This window comes from Nicotiana tabacum, chromosome 2, assembly GCF_000715075.1.
Source record: "Nicotiana tabacum cultivar K326 chromosome 2, ASM71507v2, whole genome shotgun sequence".
NCBI classification, from domain to species: Eukaryota; Viridiplantae; Streptophyta; class Magnoliopsida; order Solanales; family Solanaceae; genus Nicotiana; species Nicotiana tabacum.
This window is the reverse complement of record NC_134081.1, coordinates 12,122,833-12,147,802: the sequence shown is the minus strand read 5'-3', so window position 1 is coordinate 12,147,802 and position 24,970 is coordinate 12,122,833. Positions and strand designations below refer to the sequence as shown.

The following is a 24,970-nucleotide window of genomic DNA, read 5'->3' as shown; positions in this document are numbered from 1 at the left end:
TATTTTTCACATTAATCAAACGTAGTACAATAAAACTTATGTGTGTTGATGAGTGCCAAACATTACGTGTGATTTCTGTCTTAGGAAGTGGGGACCACAACTAAGTGAAAAGCTGGGTGAATTGACAGTTAGATTTGCAATAGAAGAAGAGGGAAAGAGGAGATGAGAAAAAAAATATAAATGAATGCCTTAATTGAAGGCCTTAATAATAAAGTGAGAGCTTTTTAAGGGGGATTATATATAAATTATTAAAAAGTTAAGGTATTTATTAAAAACTGAAAAGTTTTGAGAAAAATGGTAAATAAGTCCTTATTATAGAATATATAGGAAAATATCCCTATATATTCTATTGTCTAGTTCATCTTCGACAAAAGTAGATAGGTCCTTACCCTTAAAATCTTGAAATTAAGAATTATTCGAGTAAGCTCTTTGTACAACAATTTAGTTTAAGTTCACAAGAAATCATTTGATTTTCAAGTTTGGCAATGAAGTATATGAAAGTTGATATTGCATTTAAATAATTAATTTTTCTTTTTTGAAAAAATAAAATTTGTGAATGACGCTTAAAATTTGAACACTTCGCACGAAATACACCTTCAGACCACAAATTAAAAAATCTATCAGAAACAACCTCTCTACTTTCTAAGGTAAGGGTAGGATCTGCGTATACATTACTCTCCCCAAACCTCACTTGTAAGATTTCATTGGGTTTGTTGAGAGGAATTGTCAAGAAGACCTCCTCAACACTTGAATTAGTCAAGTGACCTTCTATTTCTTTCTCAATTTCTTTTGGGTTGGAAAATGGCTAAATGAGTGGGTTAGGATGGATGGCCATTTTTAATATTTTAAAAACTTGTGGGTCACATATAAAATTTGAAAAACTTGCTTCCTCTCTCATTTTTGCCGCTCAGTTTCTCTGTCTACTCTCTCTGCTCTCTCTTCTCTCTTTCACTCAACCCATCGACCAAGGTGGTTTCCTGGGGGACGGGACAAGAATCAAGTTTCGATTCTAGGTGTAATCGTCTCTATAGACCCATCAAGCACTGTATTAAAGCTCAAAACGCGTCAATTTTGGTAAATTCTAAATTCTTCTTTTTTTGTTTCTTATATTTTTTATTTCGAGTTTTGTAGAGTGATTCGTTCATGTGCTTGTTCAAGATCGATTGGGTTGTGAATAACCATATCTTATATAGCGTGTATGGTTATATTTGCTTCTTGGACTACCTCTGTGTTGTGCATATTAGAATTTTGTCATAACTGCTGACCTAATATTTATTGATAAACCTGTGGTCAATTATTTCTGGTCATAGATGTTTGCTGGAATTGGGGTTTATTTTTCTTATTCTGGTCATAAGTTTAAAATTATTAAATGTGACATTGCATATTTTGATATAGGTAACATGAGGAGGAAATCAGTTGCTAAGAAGCATATTCCTTTGACAAAGCCTTCACAACCTTCAAACATGGAAAAAAATGCAGAAAAAGAAGCATCGCCAAGTAAAGCAATTGCTGAGCCTTCAAAAAATGCTACTAGAAAACGAAAAGTAGATACTTCTAAAGCTTCCCCTAGTAAAGAAAATGCTGAGATTTCTAAGCGTGATAGGAGAAAAAAGAACAAAGAGTCATCAAAGTCTATCAGTAAAAAAAACAAGATCAAAGTCTAGATTAGTTGATGAGGACATACTTGTTAGTAAAAAATCTGTTTCAAGGAAGTTAGCATTAGAGGGTGTTGACGAGGAAGAGGGAGAAGACTTGGATATAAATGCAGCACAAACTCAAATGGAAGAACACGTTTCTGAAAAAATAATTGTTGAAGAAAAAAAGGACAGTTATGATAAATCTTTAGGTGTAGAGGATGATGAAAATAGTGATGATGCTGCTCAAGAGGTTGATAAAGATGCTGAAGAAGAAGAAGAAGAAGAAGAAGAAGAAGAAGAAGAAGAAGAAGATGATGATGATGATGATGATGATGATGAATATGAACAACTTGAAGATGGTGAAGATGGACTGGAAAGTGAAACAAATGCAGAAATTGAAAGGTGACCAAGATGCATTGTCGATTCCTGTGTTTGTAAGGTAAGGGTGATCGACGCATCCAAATACAGATTCAGGACTTTTCTAAGAAAGCATAGATGTTTCCCAACCAAGATAAGTGTGAGGTCTAGGATCAATGTATTTCACGAGTTCAAGGATAAACTTAGAATAATCAAATTGATGAAAAAGTTTAATAGTGGTTGTTTTTGTCAGTTTGCAAAACTTTCATAGCACCGGACACAGTTCAATGGACAACTTATCCATTCCCTGCTGCTTCGCCGAAATTATTGTGCGAGTTGTGGTTTTTAGTTGGAGACATGCCTATTCACTTTGTATTGAAGGAATTTGATATGATTACTGTATTGAACTGTGGTGCCAACCAAAGTAAAGAAACTATGAAAAAAGTGATGGATGATGGCCAAGCATTTTGCGACAAAGTTTGCCAGTTGAGTAGGAAAGGGGTGGATACAGAGCTGCTTTTTGAAATAGTTGAAGTCCAAGAGGTTTGACACAGTCGATAGGTTTAATATTGCATTGGTGTAGTTTGTCCATTCAGTGTTGCTTGCAAGGGATAACATAACGCTCGTCGATAAGAAATAGATTCGTATGGCTAACAATCTAGAATTTTTCATGAAATATCCATGGGGCAAGGAATGTTTTGAGCTTACAATTGAGTACTTGAAGAAGGACATGTTGCCAATGTACAAATCATATGTTATCAAGAGGAAGGAAAATAATATATATGCTAAAAAGTTCAAATCAGCTAGTTATGCCATGAACGGCTGGCATTCATAGTAAGTATTAAAACAACATTCTCAAATTTCTTTGTAATTGAGTACTATTATTTTATTTACTGCAGACAGAAATTAATACTTTTTGGTTCATGAAAAAATGTAGGCATGGGCGTACAAAGCAATTCCGCTATTTGGTCGTAGTGCTGAGAAATCAAAGGTCATACTGATGTCACTGCCAAGGATGTTGAGATGGCACATCAAGAAAGTGACATCTGACCCTGATTGGGATCCCTTTAAGCAGAGAGTTGATGACCCTGGTGTGGTAAGATAGGGAGAACAATAACACTCCACTAGTAGATTATAATCAACCAAAGTAGGAGATTATCATAGATCGTGTGTCTATTGTTTTGTATTACTTGTCTAATGACTTCTATCTATGCTATATTTCAAGAGGTGCATTGTAACGACCCGACTGATTGTTTTGAGCCCTGGCACGTCATTCGGCGGTTCGAGGCCTTGAGTGGCTTCGCTTCAGGTGTTATGACTTGTACGTATGGTCGGAATTAAATTTCGGGAAGTTCATAGTCGGTTTGGAAAGAAAATTCTAAATTTGAAAACTTTAAGATGAAAGACTTAACCAAACTTTGACTTTTAAGTAAACGACCTCAGAATCGGGATTTGAAGGTTCCAACAGGTTTGTATGATGATTTTGGACTTGGGCGTATGTTTGGATCGGGCTTTGGATGACCCGGGAGTATTTCGGCGCCTATTATGGAAGTTGGCATTTTGGAAGAATTTCATTTAAATTGAGTTGAAGTGCATTTTCAATGTTATCAATGTCCGTTTGGGATTCTGAGCCTGGAAATAGCTCTGTATGGTGATTATGGTATTGGGAGTACGTCCGGATGTAGATTTGGAGGTCCGCAGGTCATTTTAAGGTCATTTGGCGAAAGTTGGAATTTGGATGATTTTTAAGAAATTTGACCGGGAGTGGACTTTTTGATATCGAGATCGGATTCTGATTCTGGAGGTTGGAGTAGGTCCGTAATGTCAAATGTGACTTGTGTGCAAAATTTGAGTTCAATCAGACATGATTTGATAGGTTTCGGCATCGAATATAGAAGTTTGAAGTTCTAAAGTTTATTAAGCTTGAATTGGGGTGTGATTCATGATTTTGATGTTGTTGGATGTGATTTGAGGCCTCGAACAGGTCCGTGTTATGTTATTGGGCTGGTTGGTATGATTGGACGGGGTCCTGGGGGCCTCGGGTGGATTCCGGGTGGTTAACGGATCGAATTTGAATTTGAGGAAGAGGTGAAGCAGCTGGGCATCTGGTATAACCGCACTTGCGTGAAGAGGTCCGCAGGTGCAAGCCCGCAGGTGCGGGAGATGGCTCGCAGAAGCACAAGGAGCCAAGGCTGCTGAGAACCGCAGAAGCAGAAGGATTTGCGCATCTGCGATGGCGCATGTGTGATGTCAGTAGCCGCAGAAGTGGCAAGGGCCGCAGGTGCGGATGGAGTTCCGCAGAAGCGGACGCACAGAAGTGGCCTAAGAGCCACAGGTGCGAAAATGTCGCTGGGCAGTAGGGTTTCTTTAAAACGGAACTTGGCCCATTTTTCTCCCATTTTCATTTGGTTTGGGCGATTTTGAAGAGCTTCAAGGGGAGATTTTCAGCAAGCAACTCAAGGTAAGTGATCCCCACTTATTATAAGTTAAATACATGGGTTGTAAAAGAATTTAAACATGGAAATTAGTAGAAATTGTGGGGGTTTTGGTAGAAAACCTAGAATTTAGTATTTTGGATTTTGACAACAAATTTGGACATGGAATTGTGAATAAATCATATATTTGAGTTCATAAGGTTATTGGTAATGATTATCTTCAAAAATATTCGGAATCCGGGCACGTGGACCCGAGGGTGATTTTATCGATTTCGAGCGGAGTTGGGAATTATTGTAAATAGGATTATAATGAGTATTTGAGTATATATTAATGGGTTTGCATAATTATTGACTAGTTTTAGAGCGTTGGGCATTGGTTTGAGTCGTCGAAGGGCTTGGGAGCCGGTTATGGAACTTCGGAGCGACATAAGTCTCCTTTCTAACCTTGTAAGAGGGAATTTACCCCATAGGTAAAATAATTCAATATGTGCTTTTATTTATGGGGGCTACGTACGTACGAAGTGACGAGAGTCCGTGCGTAGCTACTATTATGCTTATGTTCGGGTAGTCTAGGACCCAAATCGTATTATATTTACGATGCTTATATCCTACTTGTTAATTTAACCGTTTAAAACATATTGGAACTTGATAAAGGAATTTCAAAAGGTTAAACTTCACCTACTTGTGTTTCGGACGGGTCACTTGACCGTTAATGAGAATTGATAATTCTTTGAACATCAAACCTAAATAAATCCTTAATTGGTTGTTTGAATGTGTTTATCTTTTGTGGGACGGGCTGAACGCCTCGGCAGATTAAATAGATACATCTATGGTTCGCGCCGTTCGACCCTCCGGCAATGCACAATTTAATATTATGTTGGATCGGGTCTTACGACCTCGGCATGATTTGCGCATACTTGTGTTCCTTGCCTTGAAATTTATAAATAAAGATATTGCCTCCTCAACCTAAGTTAAATTGTTAAATAATGGGAGATAAATTTGGAGATTTCTTAACTTTAAAAGGAGTGCTTACTTACTTCAAAATATTGAGCTTGCAACCGTTCATATAATCTATACTTAATTATATCATTGATATCCTATTTATAGCCCATAGTAAGTGTCGAAGTCGACCCCTCGTCACTACTTCTTCGGGGTTAGGCGGGATACTTACTAGCTACGCGTTGATTTACGTGCTCATACTACACTTGCTGCACATTTTTGTGCAGGTACACATATGTTTAGCGGCCTTGTGGGCGCAGAGGCGCGGTTATTGCGGGGACTTAGGTGAGCTGCACTCTCTACTATGATCCACAGCCAACAAAGTCTCATTCAGAGTATTTATATTTCTCCTGTCCAAATTTGTATTTCGCACAGATGTTGTATTTTATTTTCCTTCCTAGTTGATGCTCATGCCCTTGTGACACCGGGTTTTGGGATGATTATGGGTTGTTCGGTATTGAATTTGTTAAATGTATTATTATTTACTCTGTAAATCCTCATTCTTTACTATTTAAATTGAAGGAAAATATGATTTTAAAAGCAACAAAATGAGAACCCAATTAAGTATTTATTGTTGGCTTGCTGACAGTGGTGTCCGGCACCATCACGACCTTTATGGATTTTGGGTCGTGACATGCACCCTTACCTTATCCCTACCCTAAGTGAGATGGATATGGACTACATGAAGAATTTGGTACCATACGACGATGAGGTAGCGGATCCTATAATCGACCAGCTAGGGTTGATTTGGAATATGTGACTACCATTAAAAAGCACCTGGTGCAGTGAGCTTAGAGACTAATGATGAAGCTGACATTTCTGATGATGACCCTTTGGTTGAGAGTATTTCTGGTTCACCACTAGTTGGTGATTTTTCTGATATTGGTAGAGGAGGACCATGCAGGATGTGCAATGCTCAGTCAAGTGATACAAACGCGCGCGAAGAGTTGAAGGTTGTGAATGAGAAATTGGATAAGGTGTTGAAGATCCTTGGGGAGATGCAAAATCAGAATGAGAGTCCTTCTAAAGTAGTTAAGTCAACTTGGTACAGAGTTACAAGATTTCAAAGCAGTTTGAGGAATGCTCCAATTTCTGCAAACAAGATGAGGAAGCTGAAACAGAGCAGGAAGTTGAAACCAAAGGTAGACGTACTCAAACCAGTTTTGCAGGAAGATAAGAAACTATTCTATGAATGGTTTGACAAGAAGGAGAAGTTTCCCAAAAACTTATTGATTGGAAGCTATGGCTGGAGTTTTTCTAGCAGTTGTGCGGTGCTAACCTGTCCGTTTGAACTTTTGTAAGTCCCTTAATCACTCATTGCGTGTATTTCTATTTTTGGTAGTAGCTCTATATTTAACGTGCAGTTTTTTTTATAATATTTAGCATATGGAGGAACTTTTGGCACTGATGCATGTACGAAACATAAAATGTCCACGCCTTTATACCAGTAGTCATGTTGTTATAAATGTTGCATTATGCAACAACATGTGCACTGCATGGATAAGATCAAGGAGGCTGCTAGTAAAGAGGGAAAGGATTTGGGGGAAAGGATTTGGAATTTTGTGAGACAGTTGATGCTTGTCAAGACTTGTGTATTACACCCCTGATGCTATATCCTCAAGTAAATATGCCAAAACCTGGGGTTATGGAGTGGTGCAAGGCTAAGTTATTGTACTATGTGTGGCAAATTGATAACAAGTATTTTGTGCATGTTGTTTTCCACTTAGCAAAGGGTTTGATTCGAATTTACGATAGCAAGGGACAGTACCAAAAAGCCATATAAAAGCAGAATAAAAATAACAAGATAGTAAGGTGATCAACAATGAAAGAAAACAACGGTTAGTCATAAAAACCTACTAACAACAGAAAGCGAGACTGCGTGCCAATACTACTTTTATGAATACTCTAGACTACCTACTCTACTACCCTAATCCTCGACCTCCATACCTTCCTATCAAGGGTCATGTCTTCGGTCAGCTGAAGTTGTGCCATGTCTTGCCTAATCACCTCTCCCCACCTCTTCTTTGGCCTACCTCTACCTCTCTGTAGGCCCTCCAATGTCAACCTCTCACACCTCCTCACCGGAGCGTCTGTGCTCCTCCTCCTCACATGACCAAACCACCTAAGCCACGCTTCCCGCGTCTTGTCCTCAATAGGGGCCACACCCACCTTGTCTCGAATAACCTCATTTCTAATCCTATCTAACCTGGTGTGCCCGCACATCCATCACAACATCCTCATCTCTGCTACCTTTATCTTCTGGACATGAACAATCTTGACTGGCCAACACTCAACCTCATACAACATCGTTGGCCTGACCACCACTTTGTAGAACTTACCTTTAAGTTTCGGTGGCACCTTCTTGTCACACAAAATACCGGAAGCGACTCTCCATTTCATCCATCCCGCCCCAATATGATGCTTGACATCTTCATCAATCTCCCCATCTCCCTGAATAATAGACCCAAGGTACTTAAATCTTCCTCTCTTAGGTATGACCTGCGAGTCCAGCCTTACCTCCCCTTCCCCTCCTTGAGTCTCGCCACTGAACTTATACTCCAAGTTTTTGTCTTGGTCCTGCTCAACTTGAAACTTTTAGACTCCAGGGTCTGCCTCCATACCTCTACTTGTTCTTTCACATCGTCTTGCATCTCGTTAATCAATACAATATCATCAGCAAATAGTATGCACCACGGCACTTGTCCTTGGATGTGGCGCGTCACTACATCCATCGCCATAGCAAACAAAAAAGGGTTGAGTGTCGACCCCTGATGCAACCCCATCATAACCAAAAAATAGTCTGAGTCCCCACCCACCATTCTAACTCGGGTCTTTGCTCCATCATGCATGTCCTTAATCAACCTAACGTAGGCAACATGTACACCTCTAGCCTTCAAACATCTCCACAAAATCTCCCTCAGAACTTTATCGTACGCTTATTCTAAGTCGATGAATACCATATGCAAGTCCTTCTTTCTCTCCCTATACTGCTCGATCAATCTCCTAACAAGGTGGATGGCTTCTATAGTCGAACGCCCCGGTATAAACCTGAACTGGTTCTCAAAAATAGGCATACTCCTCCTCACCCGTAGCTCTACCACTCTCTCCCAGACTTTCATAGTATGGCTAAGCAGCTTGATACCCTGATAGTTATTGCAATTTTAGATATCACCCATGTTCTTGTATACAAGAACCATCGTGCTCCACCTCCACTCTTCGAGCATATTCTTCGTTCTAAAAATGACATTACATAACCTAGTGAGTCACTCCAAGTATGTCTTTCCCGCACACTTTCAAATAATATTCATTGACTATATAATGAAAATTATTTTCACCAATTTAGGCTTAGATTGATACCGATATAATTGATACGTTATAGTAATCCATTTTATCCAATTCAAAGTTTGAAATTTATTGAATTAAATGTTTACAACTTTAAGTTATCACAAATAATTATCATTTTTTTATTTAACATAACTAAATTAATATTTACACTAACGAACAACTAATAATCAAGGAACTTCCCCTATACATGTTCAATTTATGACTGATATACCGTTCTTAATTCTTTACTATGAAAGTCTATTGCTTTACATTTACAATGGATCTATAGACCACCAGTGGGGTAGACTATATAATGTAGGATTATTCAAAAACTGTTGTGAAATTTTTAATTCATTGGCAGGAAATTCAAATATTTGGAAGACTGAAATTTATATCCCCTGAGTTGTATGTTTCTATTGGAACCTCTTTATTTTATTTTGGGGTCTTTTGCACTTAAGTGTTGTCAAATAGAAAAAATATCGAAAAAGGATAAAAATAAAAAACAGGGCAACAAAATTCAAAAAAACAGGGCAGAAAATTAAATAGACAAAAACTTAATATTTTAATTAAATAACTCCCTTCATGGCAGTATATATTTTCTCCCATTAACTAAAGAAAAAAAATTAAACTGTAGGGAGAGAAGGATCACGGGGAGGAGAATTTTCTAGGCTAACATAGTGGTCAATATTTACATCAGCCCCACGAAGGAAAATCCGCAGCATGCGTGCTATATGGCGAATGTTCCTCTCTTGCCTCACTCTGTCTTTTTGGATCTCTCGGATGAGCCTATCCAGTGATTACCTTATGAAAATGGCGTTCATGCTTGGCCTTGGCCTCAGAGGCATTTCTCTGTTAAGTGATTGGGCTATTTGGAATATGAATAAATATTCCCATCAGATCCAGTGTATTTATAGGCAAATTTTGATACTAAAGGGTGCCTTTCCATATGACTTCTCGTAAATGACGTGATTGTTGAGTATTTTGAGAAACGAATTAATGCTTTGCATCGGCATATTCGATGTAGTTCAATTAATTATACAACTCCTTTTCATATTGGCTGCCAACTGTTATTAATATTAGACATTAAATTAACTACTTAAACCAGTGGTTGTCAATAGACTACCTAAAATAGCGCAGCTAGTCTTGGTTAAATTGAAAATATCGATGGGGGTTGACAATAGAACATTGGTTGATTACAGGTGGTTGAAGATAGAATAAAGGGGTTGATCTTAAAACAGGAAATAAGTATGTCACATGACTCCTTCTTAAAATAAGGAGGTTGATTCTAGATCATAGGTCTACAATAGATAATGTGAGTAGTTTATTCTAAAAAAGTAGTCTATGAGACAACTTGGTCACATGACTCCTTAAAATAAGGGGGTTGATTCTAGATCATAGATTTAAAATAGACAATGTGGGTGGTTGACAATAAAACAGTAGTCTATGAGTCAACTTGGTCGCATGACTCCTTCTTAAAATAAGGGAGGGTTTACTCTAGATCATAGGTTTGCAATAGACAATGTTGGTGGTTGACCATAAAATAATAGTCTATGATGTACAATGCATCAGGTGATAGTAGAAATAACAAGTCTAATAAAAACAACAAGTGATTACAAATAACAAGTTTAGAATATTAAAAGAGTTAATTATCTTTATTACAGCACCAGTAGCTAAAAGATCAAGAATGCTACAACAATACATTACAAGTCGTTTTCTTGTGGCCAAGTTCTTTGCAAATGGAATATTTATTTGTCTTTCTTCCTGCAACCAGAAGAGCTAAGTTCTAAAATTCTTGGTCACCTCTTAAATTTTCTTTTACCCTTTGTAGGCTCGACATCGGGTGGAAGTATTTTTGTGGATTGAATCTCGTCAGGCACCACCCATTTCTCTTCTGTAGGGATTGTGTGAATGGTTCCCTTATATGCAGCCAAATATGTTGAAACCTTATAGAACGGAGAGGAGTGATTGTAAATGGAGGAACCATATCCATCCCCAAAGCTCAATCTCAGAGCTGCCATTGCATGTGGGCAAGGTATTTTTTCCAAATCAAACTGACAACAAGAACATGTGTTCAAATCCAGATCAACTATTGCATCCCTATCGTGCCCGACGACGCTCTGGTTGTTCTCTAATTGATGCACCCGGAGCGCGTCGCCGACAACCCTATTATTCCTAATCTTCTTTTTAGCAGAAGGAACAAAGAGGGTCAAAACATTTTTTATTTCATTACGCCGCTCCTCGAATTTTTCTGTAAACTTTTGAATAATAAGATTGAATAGGCTAATGATCGGGAAGTCTCTTTGATCCTTAAGCATTGCGTTAAGCGATTCTGCAATATTTGTTGTCAACACGCCGTATCGGTTTCCTGGAAAGAAGACCCTGCTCCACTTTTGGAACCCAATTTCATTTGTGAGGCAATTAGCTACTTCCCTGCTTTTATCACGCAATTGCTGAAAATGGTCAAAGAACTCCTCAGTAATGTATGACTGTGTGACAAAAAAGAAATGATTAATAAAATTCTACAATGAAACCTCTTGCGCATATTTTCAGCAATGTGACGCATGCAAAAACCATGATGAGCGGCAGAAAAAACGTTTTTGAAGCCATTCCCAATAGACAGATGTCGATCAGAGATAATGCAGAATTCATCATTGTCGTCAACAATGTGCCGCAACTGTTCAAAACGTAGGTCCAAGAATCATCGCACTCTTCATCGACTACACATAACGCAATTGAAAAAATCTGATTCTCTATATCTTGTGCCACAGCAGACAACAAGCAGCCTTCATACCTGCCACTCAGAAATGTCCCATCAACGGCAATAACCTTTCTCATATGCGCGAATCCTTTAATGAAAGCTCCAATAGATAAGAAAAAATATCGAAAATACAATTTATGATCAAGCTTCAAATCAAGAATACTTCCTTCATTATAGGACAGCATAACATGGCGATACGCTTCCAATAAAGCATACCCTTCTTCCTGAGTACCTCTGATCATAGCCTGAGCTATTTCACCTACCTTCCATCTCCTCCAATAAGTAAGATTTTGATTAAAATCTGCAAAACATAGCATCTTTCAGATATGACAGGGATGGGCCTTTGCCACTAACATACCGTTCATGGTAATATACACCCAAAGTCTTCGACGATGCGTTAGGATGACGGCTTGATATATGGTGTACCCCGCATGTGTGCTCGCCATGGTACTTGGTAATATAAGACCTATCAGAACTCGCATACTTTAAAGCGCGTAACTTCCACGGGCAACTCACATCTTGGCATGCCACTGAAGTTAATTTACTGCTACTCTTATTCATACGAAACATAAAATGCATTTTCACAAAAGCAATCTCCAACTGTTTCATTAGATCCATTTGTTGTCAAAATATTTTCCAAGGAAAAAACATGTACCATCGGGGTGGGTGTGTTGTGTAGCTAACGAATCCACCAAGCCTTCATCTCCAGCTGCCCGACTGACAATATCTGGGAGCTCTTCCGCTCCATCTGCATCTTCCATACCATACGAATTCATTTCATTGTCACCAAAATCATGCAAGTCATCACTAAATCCACTGAAGCCATCTTTCACCATTCTTTCCTCCTCTACTTCTAAAATTGGTGGTAGTGGTGGTGGTGAAGCTACGCCATTTGAACCTTGACGAGACCTTTCAACAGGAACTTCAATCCCTTCTTAAAACTCATTTTCAGCCACAAATATCTTCAAACAAGGCCTCATACCATCAATTGTAACATCAAGGAGGTACATTGTAAATCATTGTCATTCTTAACGAAGGAAGGAGGAATCTTGTCCCTTTTCGGTGCAGAGCTAAGCATATATGTAATATTCAAATTCCTTGGGGAACATGTTAGTTTTCCACATTTAATAATGACATCAACAAATTCGTCAAATGTACAATTACAAGATATACGGATAGGTACTGTAACCTTTGTATGGGAATTTCAATTCCAACTAGTTGGCCCCGCAACTCATTCACCAGAATATAGATTGCATACTAATATACAATCTCCCATTAGTCTATTGTGAACCAGTGGTCTATTGTACACTAGTGGTCGAGCATCGTGCAGAAAAAATTTACAGAAACCCAAATTAATAATGACGAAGAAGATGAGATGAAAGCACTTACCAGATGAAGGAGGTACACAATATACCACCTGGAATGAATTATCAATCCAATGTACCACCAATTTCTTCCCCAAATTCGACAGATCCGAAAAAACCCCAATTTGTCGATTTCTTCAAAGTAAATGTTAAATCAAAAGAATGAAGCTTTGAGAGAAATGGGGAAGAAGGAGACGACCTCTATGTGCTGAATGCAAGAAAAACAAACTGCAAAATCAGCCGTGGGAAATGGGGATTGGGGCAGATGAGGCGGGAAGGGATGGATTTTCTTTTCTTTTTTTTAAATCTGATAATATTACATTTATATAGGTTGGGGGCAAAGTATAATAACTGAAACTTTAGGGATAAAGACTCAACTTCCACCCTTCACTTTATAATCTCACTTAACCATTAATTAAGCATGAAGGTCAATCCTACAATAATTAAAACCTGAAGGTCACTTGGCCAATTCAAGTTTGAAAAGAGGTCACCTCGCCAACTACGCGGGTTTGTTGTTGTTAAAAAGCTTAAACAAAAACCAACTTTTTAAAAATTATTTGCAAGTGAAGTTGAAAACTCCACGAACTAACTTGAAGAAACTCCATTACTTAATGAGGAGCAAGGACTAAAAGAGTTTTTCGTCAACCAAAAAACTCAGCTCAACCTGCCAATCACCAATTAAGTTAAAAAGGACAACATTCATTTCTCTACCAATTAAGGTGAACATGTCACAAGAAACACCAATCCAAATTCATACATAACAAAAATTACAAAAAGAATCATACATCAAAATTATATAAAGGAGCTTTGATATAATGGTGTCAAAACTGGGAGGTTGCTTCATATGTCTGGCTGAGTTGAAATGGTTTCTCTTTGTGGCCTGTGTTTCTTCCACTGTTTCTTGGTCATTGACATAATCCACTCGGGAACCTCACCACCAGAAGAAGTAATAACATTTGCTATGTTCCTCAAAAAAGGAATATCTGCTTCAGTATAAAATGTAATCGCCTCTCCTCTTCTTCCTGCTCTTCCGGTACGTCCTATTTACAAGAATCACACCGTGCAGTTTTCAGTGAACAGTGGAAACTGTTGTAATTCATCGTAGGACAATGATGGTTGATGATCAACATATTAGCGAGACCATGCTAAATGTTTTGGGAAGTCATGAAGTTATAAATCACTATATAAAGTAGTAGAAGCCAAATTTAGGTTCGATGTTTACCAATTCTGTGAATGTATGCTGCAGCAGCGTCTGGAAAATCATAATTTATTACGCAATTGACCCCTTTGAAATCCATTCCCCGGGACACAACATCCGTGGCAATTAGAACCCATGTTTTTCCAGCTCTAAAGTTATCAACAGCATTTTCTCTCTGCATATAATTGAAGTGAGTAGGAACCAGAATTAGTGTCCAATACAGCAGCACACAAAATTAATCAAGCGAATATAAACCATAACCCTGCACTTAAAAATCCACATAAATTTTTCTATCAAACTTCATCAAATAAATAATACCAAAAAAAGTCCTGCAGTTAAAACCAACCCCAGAAATATATAAAGAACTTAATTCCCATATTTAAATCAAAGGTCTAAGGTGGCTCATTTATTTGGAGCAATGCATCCATAAATAATTAGAAGTCCCTCCTAAGTAGGTAAAATTGCAGAGCAGGTATCTCCATCTTTCCTGATGAAATCAGCTCTCTTCTTTGGGTGGTCAAGTCAACATCAGACTCTAAGCTCCAGTTTTCGACCTTGATTTCAAAAAAAGGAACCAATAAAAGCAACCAAAATAACACTCTTGTGATCCTGGCCATCCATAATCCAGTGGTCAAAGAACGAATAGACTGATAAATGCTTAGTTGAAATGAACATAATAATTACAGGCAGTCACAAAATTATCTTCCTCTTAAAGTGTGTTCTGATTTTAGACTAAAACAGACATCCCCCTCTCCGTGATGAACCACCCGTTGATGTAGAAAATGAAGAAGCCATGCCAGAATTACCTGTGTCTGAGAAAGATCTGAATGGATAACATCAGCTCGAAAATCTTCCAATTTTAGTTCGTCATATAGCTCCTTTGCACGCTCCTTGTTTTGAACGAATACTAGCACCGGTGGACTCAATCTCTACAAATATAATAAAACAATAATAAGATGAGCTTGGTATATGTTATCAGTTACCAAATCATTGTAAATGTTGATCATAGATCAGCTTAACAAAACAGCAACAAGATAACTACCACAATTAGCACAGATGATAAGATTTCCCAAATGATCACACTATGATATCACAATATAAAAGTACCAAACTTAGCCGTGAAAATGCAATTGAGCATTGAATAGAATGTGATTCGAAGGAATCAAGAATAGAAGTACTCATTGAGATTGCCCCTAGAACGCTGATATTGACACTTTATACACAAATCAAACACACTTTTCTATTTGAGAATGGTAAGTGTATTATAAAGGTACTTTGAGGGCAAAAAGGAAAATATTTGTACCTTAAAACATAATATATGTTTAGCTCTCTTAGCTTTTTGGTGTAAAAATGAAAATGTACAAGTAGATAGGACGGTTAATTTCCTCAGTTCTTTTCACATGTATGTAGTGTACCAAGAAGAATAGCACCCAGAGAGTGCAATGAATTAGTAAAACCCCAACAAAATGTGAAGAATTATCATTACATTTTTTAAAAATTTAAAAAAAAACAAAAACAAAAAGGCACTGTTCGAAAGTGTATTTACAGAGATTTCTAAGGTGAATCCCTTCCTATTCTTAAAGGGATTCTACAAGATCTATCATTTGCTTCAGCTTCATTTACAAAGTTCTGTTTACACCAGAAGTGCTTCTGAATAGATTTTTCCTTTGTTTTCAAAGCATCTGTCATTTCTTCTCTCCAAATAGTTCACCATATACATGCAAGAATAGGATACCACCACTTCTTCTGCTTCTACCTCCTCCTTTAATGTTCCATCACTTCAAAAGTTCACAGTATCTCTAGGCATATTCCATTTAAGCCCCACCATGTTAAGAAACAGCTGCCACAATTGATCAGTAACATGACAATGCAAAATGGATGATTGACATTCTCAGATTCTTTTCCACAAATGCAACACTTTCTAGCCACCAACCAGGTTAAACGTGCCACCTTATAAGGGGTATTTGTTTTCCAGATTCTCCCCCCAAGGCCACAATAGCACCAGTACTAAAGCGTAAACTGCTCATTTTTCCTTCCCCACGATATAGCATGATGATCCCAAGTTACGGCAGCTCCGGATGGGGTAAAACAATAAGTCTGAATAGCTATTCCATTTAAGCCCCACCATGTTAAGAAACAGCTACCACAATTGATCAGTAACATGACAATGCAAAATGGATGATTGACATTCTCAGATTCTTTTCCACAAATGCAACACTTCTAGCCACCAACCAGGTTAAACGTGCCACCTTATAAGGGGTATTTGTTTTCCAGATTCTCCCCCCAAGGCCACAATAGCACCAGTACTAAAGCGTAAACTGCTCATTTTTCCTTCCCCACGATATAGCATGATGATCCCAAGTTACGGCAGCTCCGGATGGGGTAAAACAATAAGTCTGAATAGCTATTCCATTTAAGCCCCACCATGTTAAGAAACCAAAAAGCAATCCTCTTCCATCACCCACTACAAATCCAATATTACTGACAAAGTTTTGCCAAAGATCTCTAATACTCCTCCATAAACCCATCCCATATGCTGTAGTCATTACTTTCATAGTCCAAGAACCTTGAGACCCATACTTTACACTGATTACTTCCTTCCATAGTGCATGTTCTTCTGAAGTGAATCTCCACGACTGTTTCATCAGTAAGTGCAGTTATATTGTTTTAATTTTCTGATTCCTAAAACCCCTTCCGTCTTGTAAAGTGTAAAGGAATTCCATTTCACAAAATGGAAAGTTCTATTATCTCTTGCCCTTCCAAAGAAAATCCATTCTTAGTTTGTCCAACCTCTTCTCCACTTTGTTAAGAGAAATAAGGACATCACACGTGGGAAGTGCATGAAGGACACTATTTATCAGCACCACCACCACCACCACCACCCCACCACCACCCACCACCACCACCCAAAACAAAAACCAAAGTATCAACTTTCCACCTTGCCAACCTTTTTTCACATCTTTCTAAAACTCCCTGCCAAAGTCTAAAGCTGTGTTCCTAGATCCAGCTGCGGTAATCCAACACTCTCTTTATTCTTTATAAGTTTTTCGAGCAGACATAGCATACCGCATCATATAGACAACTGGATGAACTTTGTTTCAAGCAATATGTTTTTAGGCCTTTTTTGTGTATAACTCGTGTATACTGGGATGTTATTCTTTTCAAGGTAGTAATACTCCTTTTCCTATCAAATGAAAAAATGATTCGCTTACATAACAGTAAGATGGTAGCAAAATGGTAATCTAAAAGCAGCAAAGAAAACGAGAGTTTCGTATAGTGTGAGGAAAAGGAAAGAAAAATGTAGAAATCATCAAACATTGAGATCCTCAAAATATCAGCAAAACTATGGCTGCACACCAAGTCGTGTCAGCTAGTGCCCATCTTCTGGGAATGAAAAGATCAATTCAGCAGGAAAAAAAAACATGAAAAGACTGAGAGGCACATAATGACCGTACAATATACTAGAGTACTTCAAATGTGATAATTAGACAGTAAATGTTATATCCATATGCAAATCACTCATGTAAATTTTGTTCTGCAAGTTATAATTATGGTGGAGGCAACCTTCAATCACCGCAAAAGAGGTATACAACCAATTCAGATAACTAAGCGACATGAGGATCATACCTCTGCAAAGCTTTGACGAAGAGCTAGAAGTTTTCCTTCTTCACTCCCTACGAATACCAACTTTTGCTTTATTGTTTCGGAAGCAGAATTTCTGCAGAAATGCAAAGCAGCCAAGTAAGCATTCGCTAACACAGAGAGACAGAAATAGGAGAGAAAGGACGGAAGAGGCAGACAATTTTTCTTCTTCTTCACCAAGAAACAACAGAAAAAATGTACAAACAGCCCAAAACAACCGTTCACTTCAGTGCAGTTTTAAAATACATCTGCCAAAGGCCTATTAGTACTTACTTCCTACCAATAATGACTCGAACAGCATCATGCATTATTGTACGTGCTCTGTCTTCAACTATATCAGGTAAAGTAGCACTGAACAACGACCGAAGAATTGAAGGATTTGTGCACGCGTTCACCACAAAATCAACCTGCTCTAGCAAGCCAGGCTCAAAAAGCTTATCAGATTCATCTAAGACAAGAAATTCAACCCTGCACCCAAAAGGAGTTGGTGAAAAGGCGTCCTAATGCTGATTAAAAATGGACTATATTTCACACCAAATTCTAAATAGCAACATTTTATACGTCTACACAGTAAAAGCCGAGGCATATACTCCTCTACATCTAATTCAGCATGCAAATATTCAAATCTCAGTGTGATTGTGCAAATATAGTAGTAAAACAAAGAGAAAATCTTTGAAATCCTTGCATATCTACACCAGACCCTGAGCTTCATCAATTGGTTTTTATTATGAATTACAGTTCAAGTTATGCATTCATCCTGGGATCTACCATTTCATCGCCTTCTAGAATCTTATTTAACAAGACTCCAGAGTCCAGACTTATCTAATATCAAGAAGATTAAACTTTGAAATGCCAACACTAGCACATGAAAGTTTGACCACTAGAAAATGAGCAACATACCTACTTTTTTATCAGAGAGAAACATACCTACTTAAATCAAGCTTTCCTTTGCGGATAGCAAACTGTAAGCGCAATGGTGTCGAGATGAGTATATCACATCGCAGTTTAGAAAAGTCTCCACTTTTAGCGAGCTTTTTAGTCATCAACCTGATGTAGAACTTCTTCCCTTTAGCCAACTTTCGGCATTCTCTTGTAGTCTGAGCAGCTAACTCTTTTGTAGGGGAAAGAATTACAGCTCGGACACCATCATTTGAAGTATCCTGATCAAGAAAGATGGCTGTCAGATGTCCAACAACTTCTCATAGAAAATGATAATGATCATAAAATATCATAACAATGCCAATATATATACCTTGAGTTTCACAAGTATTGGAAAGACAAAAGCAAATGTTTTTCCAGAACCGGTAGGTGCACAAGCAAAGCATTCCCGCCCCTTATGAAAGTCCAAAGCATTCCCGTCCCTTATGAAAGTCAAATATGATAAAAGACTGTTAAAGGAAAAACAAGAAAGATATATAGTGGCGGGATCAAGGAAGATCATACAGATAAGAGGACTGGAATAGCCTGTCTTTGGATTGGTGTTGGTTCTTTGAAATCCCAGTTCTGCCAGGTTGCGTAATAGATATAATCGACATTTATATCTGTATAACCATATACAAACAGAACATGGGTCAAAGAGAGGACAGAGGGAAAGTCAGTGCAGGCAACAATAAATTGACTGATGAACACAGAGAAAGCAACTTGCTCATCACAACAAATTTTGTGTGGAGGGATAGTAGGTAGTCGAGCATTTTTCTTTTCCATACCAGCAGTTTTAGTGTTAGTCTTGTATTCTATTATTCTTAGATTTCTATTACTATATGTTGTTTCTTTCGCTTCGTTTTCTTATTATCTTGTTATTGTTTCTGCTTGTTGCTACTGCTTTCTTTTCATCTCTCCTTGAGCCGAGGGTCAATGGAAACCCCTCTCTACCTTCTCAAGGTATGGTTAAGGCCTGCGTACACACTAACCTCCCCAGACCCCACTTGTGGCATTATACTAGATTTGTTGTTTTTATTGTTTTCTCTCATGAAACGGAATGTGAAACAAAGAAGAATACTCCGAAAGGAGAGTTAGGAAAGAGGTTCCTCGCCAGAATTGCAGAATTTACCTCATTTTATCACCAATGGCAATTCCGCCCCAAAAAAGCACAGTACACAGGTAAAGATGACAGGACGAAATAAGAGTAGCCCTGAGAATAAAATCATCTAACCGTGCATGATAGATGAGCCCTCTAACCCTGCTACGTATGCTCTTTAAGATGAGCCTTCTAAATTGAGCCCTCTTCCCCAACCATTCCCCAGGCAAAATGAGAACAAAATTGGAATGGATAACAACAGATACCATAATTGCAGGAGAAACAGCAAAATCTTCATTAGCCTACTGCCTACTTTATTTTGCATGCTAAGATCAATCAAAAGGAGCTTAAAATGTTCATCAACATCCTGTCACATCGTGTTCTTGCTTTAAACACATCACAACAAAATGCTTTAACACACATACAATTAAATTGAAGGAGACATAGAAAGTGTTAACTAAAATGAATGGACTAAGGCTTTGTTAGGTGTTTCACTAAATGTAACTTCCTTAACTTGATCGAATTGTTCCACGGTTGGATATACTACTGTAAATAAGTAAGCATCTGAAATATTTGACAATAGTGAAAGACGAGACAATCAAGAGCAACGAAGATGGTGGGATAAGTGTCTCCAAACTAAAAATCAACAAAAAGCGTGACAGAGTACCTTGATCTTAATTCTGCAAAACTGTGCAATGGCGAAGGGACATTACTTCCAGAAGCATGAATGCCATGTAACTTCCGGAAAATTGCATCCCTCTGAAGCCACAAAATCATAGGAGCAAAAGAAATATATCTCTTCAAAAAAAAGTTCATAGTAATTCATGAACACAACAAAACAACTTCCTAGAAGAAAATGAAACAAACCTCCAATTGCCGATAATATTCTTTTTTTCCCTCAAGCAATTCATTTGCAGATTGATCATTCTCTTCACTGGCAGATTCCTTTTGCAATTTCGAATTCTTGAAGACGGAAAATCCGTCCACCGAGTCTAAAACCAAACCAATGCCATGAATTAGGAGAAAGGGCAAAGCAGCGAACTTTAGTACCCAATCTATACTGGGAACAAAGAAATAAATGAGAAGCTCAATAGAAGACAAAAAACAAAATTACCAGGAACTACTCCTTTCTCCTTTCTCTTCCTCTTCTTACCCACACGGGTATTTGTCTCATCTTCCATTTCAGATTTTTCATTTTCAACGAACTCCAGCTTCTCTAATGAATTGTCCCTTGTTTTATGCTCCTATGTTAAATATAAAAGAAATCTTCATTATAATACAGATATACACAACTAGAAATAATTAAGATCTCTAAAAAAAATGAAATTGAAACAAGAAATATGCAAATGCTACATAGAGACGATTCAGAGGAACTCAGGATTCCTTTTTTATTCTTTTAAAACAAACTGTCAAAATTCGTGTCAATTTCTGCAATGTAAAATCAACAAAAACTGGAACAAAAATATCAACTAGGTTTCCATTATATGCATCAGATTACACAAAAGTAAGAACTTTTGCAATATAAAATCAACAAAAACTGTAACAAAAATATCAACTAGGTTTCTATTATATGCATCAGATTACACTAAAGTAAGAACTTTTGCAATGTAAAAATCAACAAAAACTCAAACCTATAATTGCAGAATCATATGTAACAACAATTTAGCTCTTTTATTCGGGTATTTAGGACGAAAATTACCTTAAACCTGTCAAAATCGGTGGCAAACTTTTTACGATTGAAAGTGATGCCGCCAAACAAAAAAGATGCATCTTTTTCCATAACCCTAAACTGCGGAGAATGAAGCTATGAGTGAAACTCAGCAGGTGTTTGGTTGAAGAGGAAAATAGGACCTGAAGTTAACAAGGAAATAAAATAGAGGGGATGTAAATGAATTATGGAATGAATATTTGGGGGTAAACCCTACAACTTGGTATTGGCAGCTGATAATTTGGGAACTTCAGTTCAGGGGTTTAGATTTTAGAACAGTAGTTTAGTTAGAAAGTAAAACCCCTACGAGAGGAAAAGAGAGAAATAAAAAGAATTAGAGTATAATTTCAAATATTACGTAAATTTTCTCTTTTCAAGATTTAAAATCACTTACCAAACGTTCAAAATATACTTATTTTTGTAACCACTTTTGAAAAAAATAACTTTTCATAAATTTACTTTGGAAGATAGCAGCTTATGTTCATCAATCCATTCATAAAACATTTTTCGATGTTAGTTAAACGATTCATATTTGGCTGATTTTCTCCAAAAATATTTTTGATAAAATTATAAAAAAAATGATACGAAAGCTTGGCAAAACAAGCTTATATTAATTTACGAGTAGAAAATTTTAATCTTTGTGACTTATTTTTTACTTATATTTTGTGGTAAAATTATATGCTTATTTCATTATTTTATGAATGTACTATATAATTCATGCTTCTTCAAATAGTTTTGCAAACTTGTAAAAATAAATGACTGGAATCATCGAATAAAATGAAAAGTGTTGCTTAATTATGTAGAAAGTACTATAATAAAGGTATTGTACATATCTTGGACAAAAAAAGCCATAAGAGAAATGACTTTTAATTATACTTTCTAATATTTAATATTTTTTTCATTTATAGTATTACTCTTCATGTTGAGCCTTAAATTAAATGGTTGAGTGGCATGAAAGAATTAGATCATAATATACTTTTGTCAAACAAAAATATAAAATAAGGGACACTCGCATAATATTTAATACAAGAAATGTTATGTGTTGCAAGTTGAATCACAAATAATGTACATATAACTGATAAGTTGGCTTTTTAGCCAAAGTCTCTTGTGTTTTTATAGAATTTTATGTCCCATTTATTGAAAAAAAATGGATTAATTATGCTTTGAATGGCTTGATTTCATGTATTGGAGATTTGAGTACGCTTAAAGAATAAAAAGGAATCAAAAATATCAAGAAAAGATCAAGTCCAAGTGAAAAAAATGAAAAAAAGTTGAAGTTTGAGCTGAATACTCTGTGTAGCCTTGCGTAGCCTACGCAGAGGAAGAACCTGAGAAGTAAAGCTTTAAGGACATTCTGTTTTGCCTACGCAGGTTGCGTAGGCTATGCAGATATCCTACGCAAAAGAAAATATGAAGTGTTCAAGCTTGCGTAGGCTACGCAGTTAGCTTAAGCCCATGCATCCGGCCTACACAATTGACTATAGGGCAATTTTATTCACTTTTAGGACTTAGTATAAATAGTTATTTTAAGTCATTCTAGGGTATTTTTTTGGCAAGAATACTTGTGTAGCAACTTTGGAGATTTCTTCTTTGGGATTTTGGGTGACTTCACCATTGTTCTACACAATCTTTCTTTCCTCTTTAGCTATTATGTTTAGATTTTCATCTCTTTTTGTATTTTTCTTCCTTAATATGTCTAGCTAAGTTTATTAAGTTAGGATTATGAACCTTAAGTGTACTTATGTTGTTGGGTTATTAATATAAATTCTAGTTTTCATTAAGTTTTGTGTTATCTAATTACTCTGTGCTTTATTGATTGATTTTGTGGTTGCAAACACTAGATCCATGCCTATTTTGCTTGTTCTATATTGGAAAAGTGAAATTTAGCTTAGGTACAAAGTAATTAGCAAGGAATTAAGTGGGTTAATCACTTGATTAATGAAATCTAGCTAAGAATAATGTAATTTCTACTTGGGCTAATCAATTGCTTATAATTGAGCCTTAGTTGTCTTGGAAGAGCAATTTGGGTTAGAAACCTCTTAAGTGTTGGAAGACATTAAGTAGGTAGATTAGAAATTGAGGTCATAACATAATTAACTAGAATTGAACATTTGTATACCCAAAAGCATAGCCTACATGAAGGGGAAGCAATTCTAGCACCTTTCTCTTGTTTGTTAGAATTACATCTTACTTGCATTCTAAGTATTCGATAAAAATTTTAGACTAGTTTACATAGTAATTTCAGAAGTAACTTTAGAAGTAATTGAACAATCATTCTTTGTTTGAAGATTACATAAAGAATTATCAAGTTTATACATATTTGGACACTCTAACACACACCTACTCCTTGTGAGATTCGACACTAACCTTATTGGGTTTATTATTGCTAACGACCGTGCTACGCTTCTTTTAGAGGTGTAGGATTGGACGTCATCAATTTTTGGCGCCATTGCCGAATAGTACGGTGTTCTTGTGTTACTTTGTTATTGTGTATTTTTTTGAGTTCTTATTTTATCTTCGTGATACATTAATTCGTGTGTGCTTTTTGCAGGTTATCAATGGCGAACAACAATGACCTTGGTGATTTTCCTCTTAGGGCCATTGATAAAGATATGATAGATGAAGAAGCGACTTCGGTTCACGGAAACCAGCGTGGTCGAGGGCAAAACCAACATCAACCTCTGCCGCCTCCGCCACTACCAGCTCCACATGGCCAACCGACTCAACAATATGCCGCACTAAATGATGGCTATGCGGGCGCCATTGTCCCCTCTCGCATTGGGGCGGGCAATTTTTAAATTACAAATGTAATGCTCACCTTGCTTGAGCAAAGAGGCTACTTCACCGGAGCATCTCATCAAAATGCATCAAGCACTTAAAGGGATTCATAGATGCTTGTTGGGGAAGTAAGCAAATAAATGTATACAAAGACGCTTTGAAATTGAGGTTATTTCCTTTATCCCTAAGGGGAAAAGCCTTGGATTGGTTAGAACGCTTACCAAACCATTCTATCCATACTTGGGATGAGTTGACGGATAAGTTTATTGCCAAATTCTTCTCACCTGGGCACATGGCTACTTTGAGGGATGAAATCTTAGCATTCAAGCAAGAACCGAATGAGCCACTACATGAAATTTGGGAACGCTATAGAACAATGGTGAAAGAATGCCCTAACAATGATATGACGGAGAACATGTTGCAAAAATCCTTCTACCATAGGATTAATACAACCAATTAATATATAGTGAACCAATTTGCCGATGGAAACTTCATGACCACGCCTTACCCGGAGGCTTGTGCCATACTTGATGAGATGGCGGATACATCACCTGCTTGGCAATCCCGAGCAAATGTGCCTCAAGGGGATCTGAATATGATTCACCTCAACAAGGAGTTGCATCCTTTATAGCAGTAGGGAAGATATGATAGTTGATGTTATGCTTGGGATAAGTTTCTCTTTGCTTAGCTTGGTCTATTCTGGCTAAGCATTCACGGTGCATTCTCGGCTGCTTCCGGTCTGGTAGGCTGATC

At 37.3% G+C, this 24,970-nt stretch overlaps 1 protein-coding gene and 1 pseudogene across 1 annotated transcript; both read right to left on the bottom strand.

Annotated features, from left to right (window-relative positions):
• Positions 1 to 10,548: 10,548 nt before the first annotated feature.
• On the bottom strand, positions 10,549 to 12,520 carry LOC107822574 (uncharacterized). Its single transcript, XM_016649126.2, has 4 exons — positions 12,493 to 12,520; positions 12,166 to 12,441; positions 11,324 to 11,811; positions 10,549 to 11,238 (listed from the first exon to the last, which is right to left on the bottom strand). Exons 1-4 carry the CDS (start codon positions 12,518 to 12,520, stop codon positions 10,549 to 10,551), a joined length of 1,482 nt encoding a protein of 493 aa, XP_016504612.2.
• Positions 12,521 to 13,508: 988 nt separating this feature from the next.
• Positions 13,509 to 21,648, bottom strand: LOC107822563 (DEAD-box ATP-dependent RNA helicase 57-like; annotated as a pseudogene).
• Between the last annotated feature and the right edge of the window lie 3,322 nt (positions 21,649 to 24,970).

Excerpts from the sequence above, each read along its gene's own strand:
- LOC107822574 (XM_016649126.2), bottom strand. The coding sequence starts at position 12,520 with ATGTACCTCCTTGATGTTACAATTGATG. Across the intron at positions 12,442-12,492 it reads CCTTGATGTTACAATTGATG|GGATTGAAGTTCCTGTTGAA; the intron begins GTATGAGGCCTT and ends AGTTTTAAGAAG. Across the intron at positions 11,812-12,165 it reads ACAACACACCCACCCCGATG|ATTTTAATCAAAATCTTACT; the intron begins GTACATGTTTTT and ends TATGTTTTGCAG.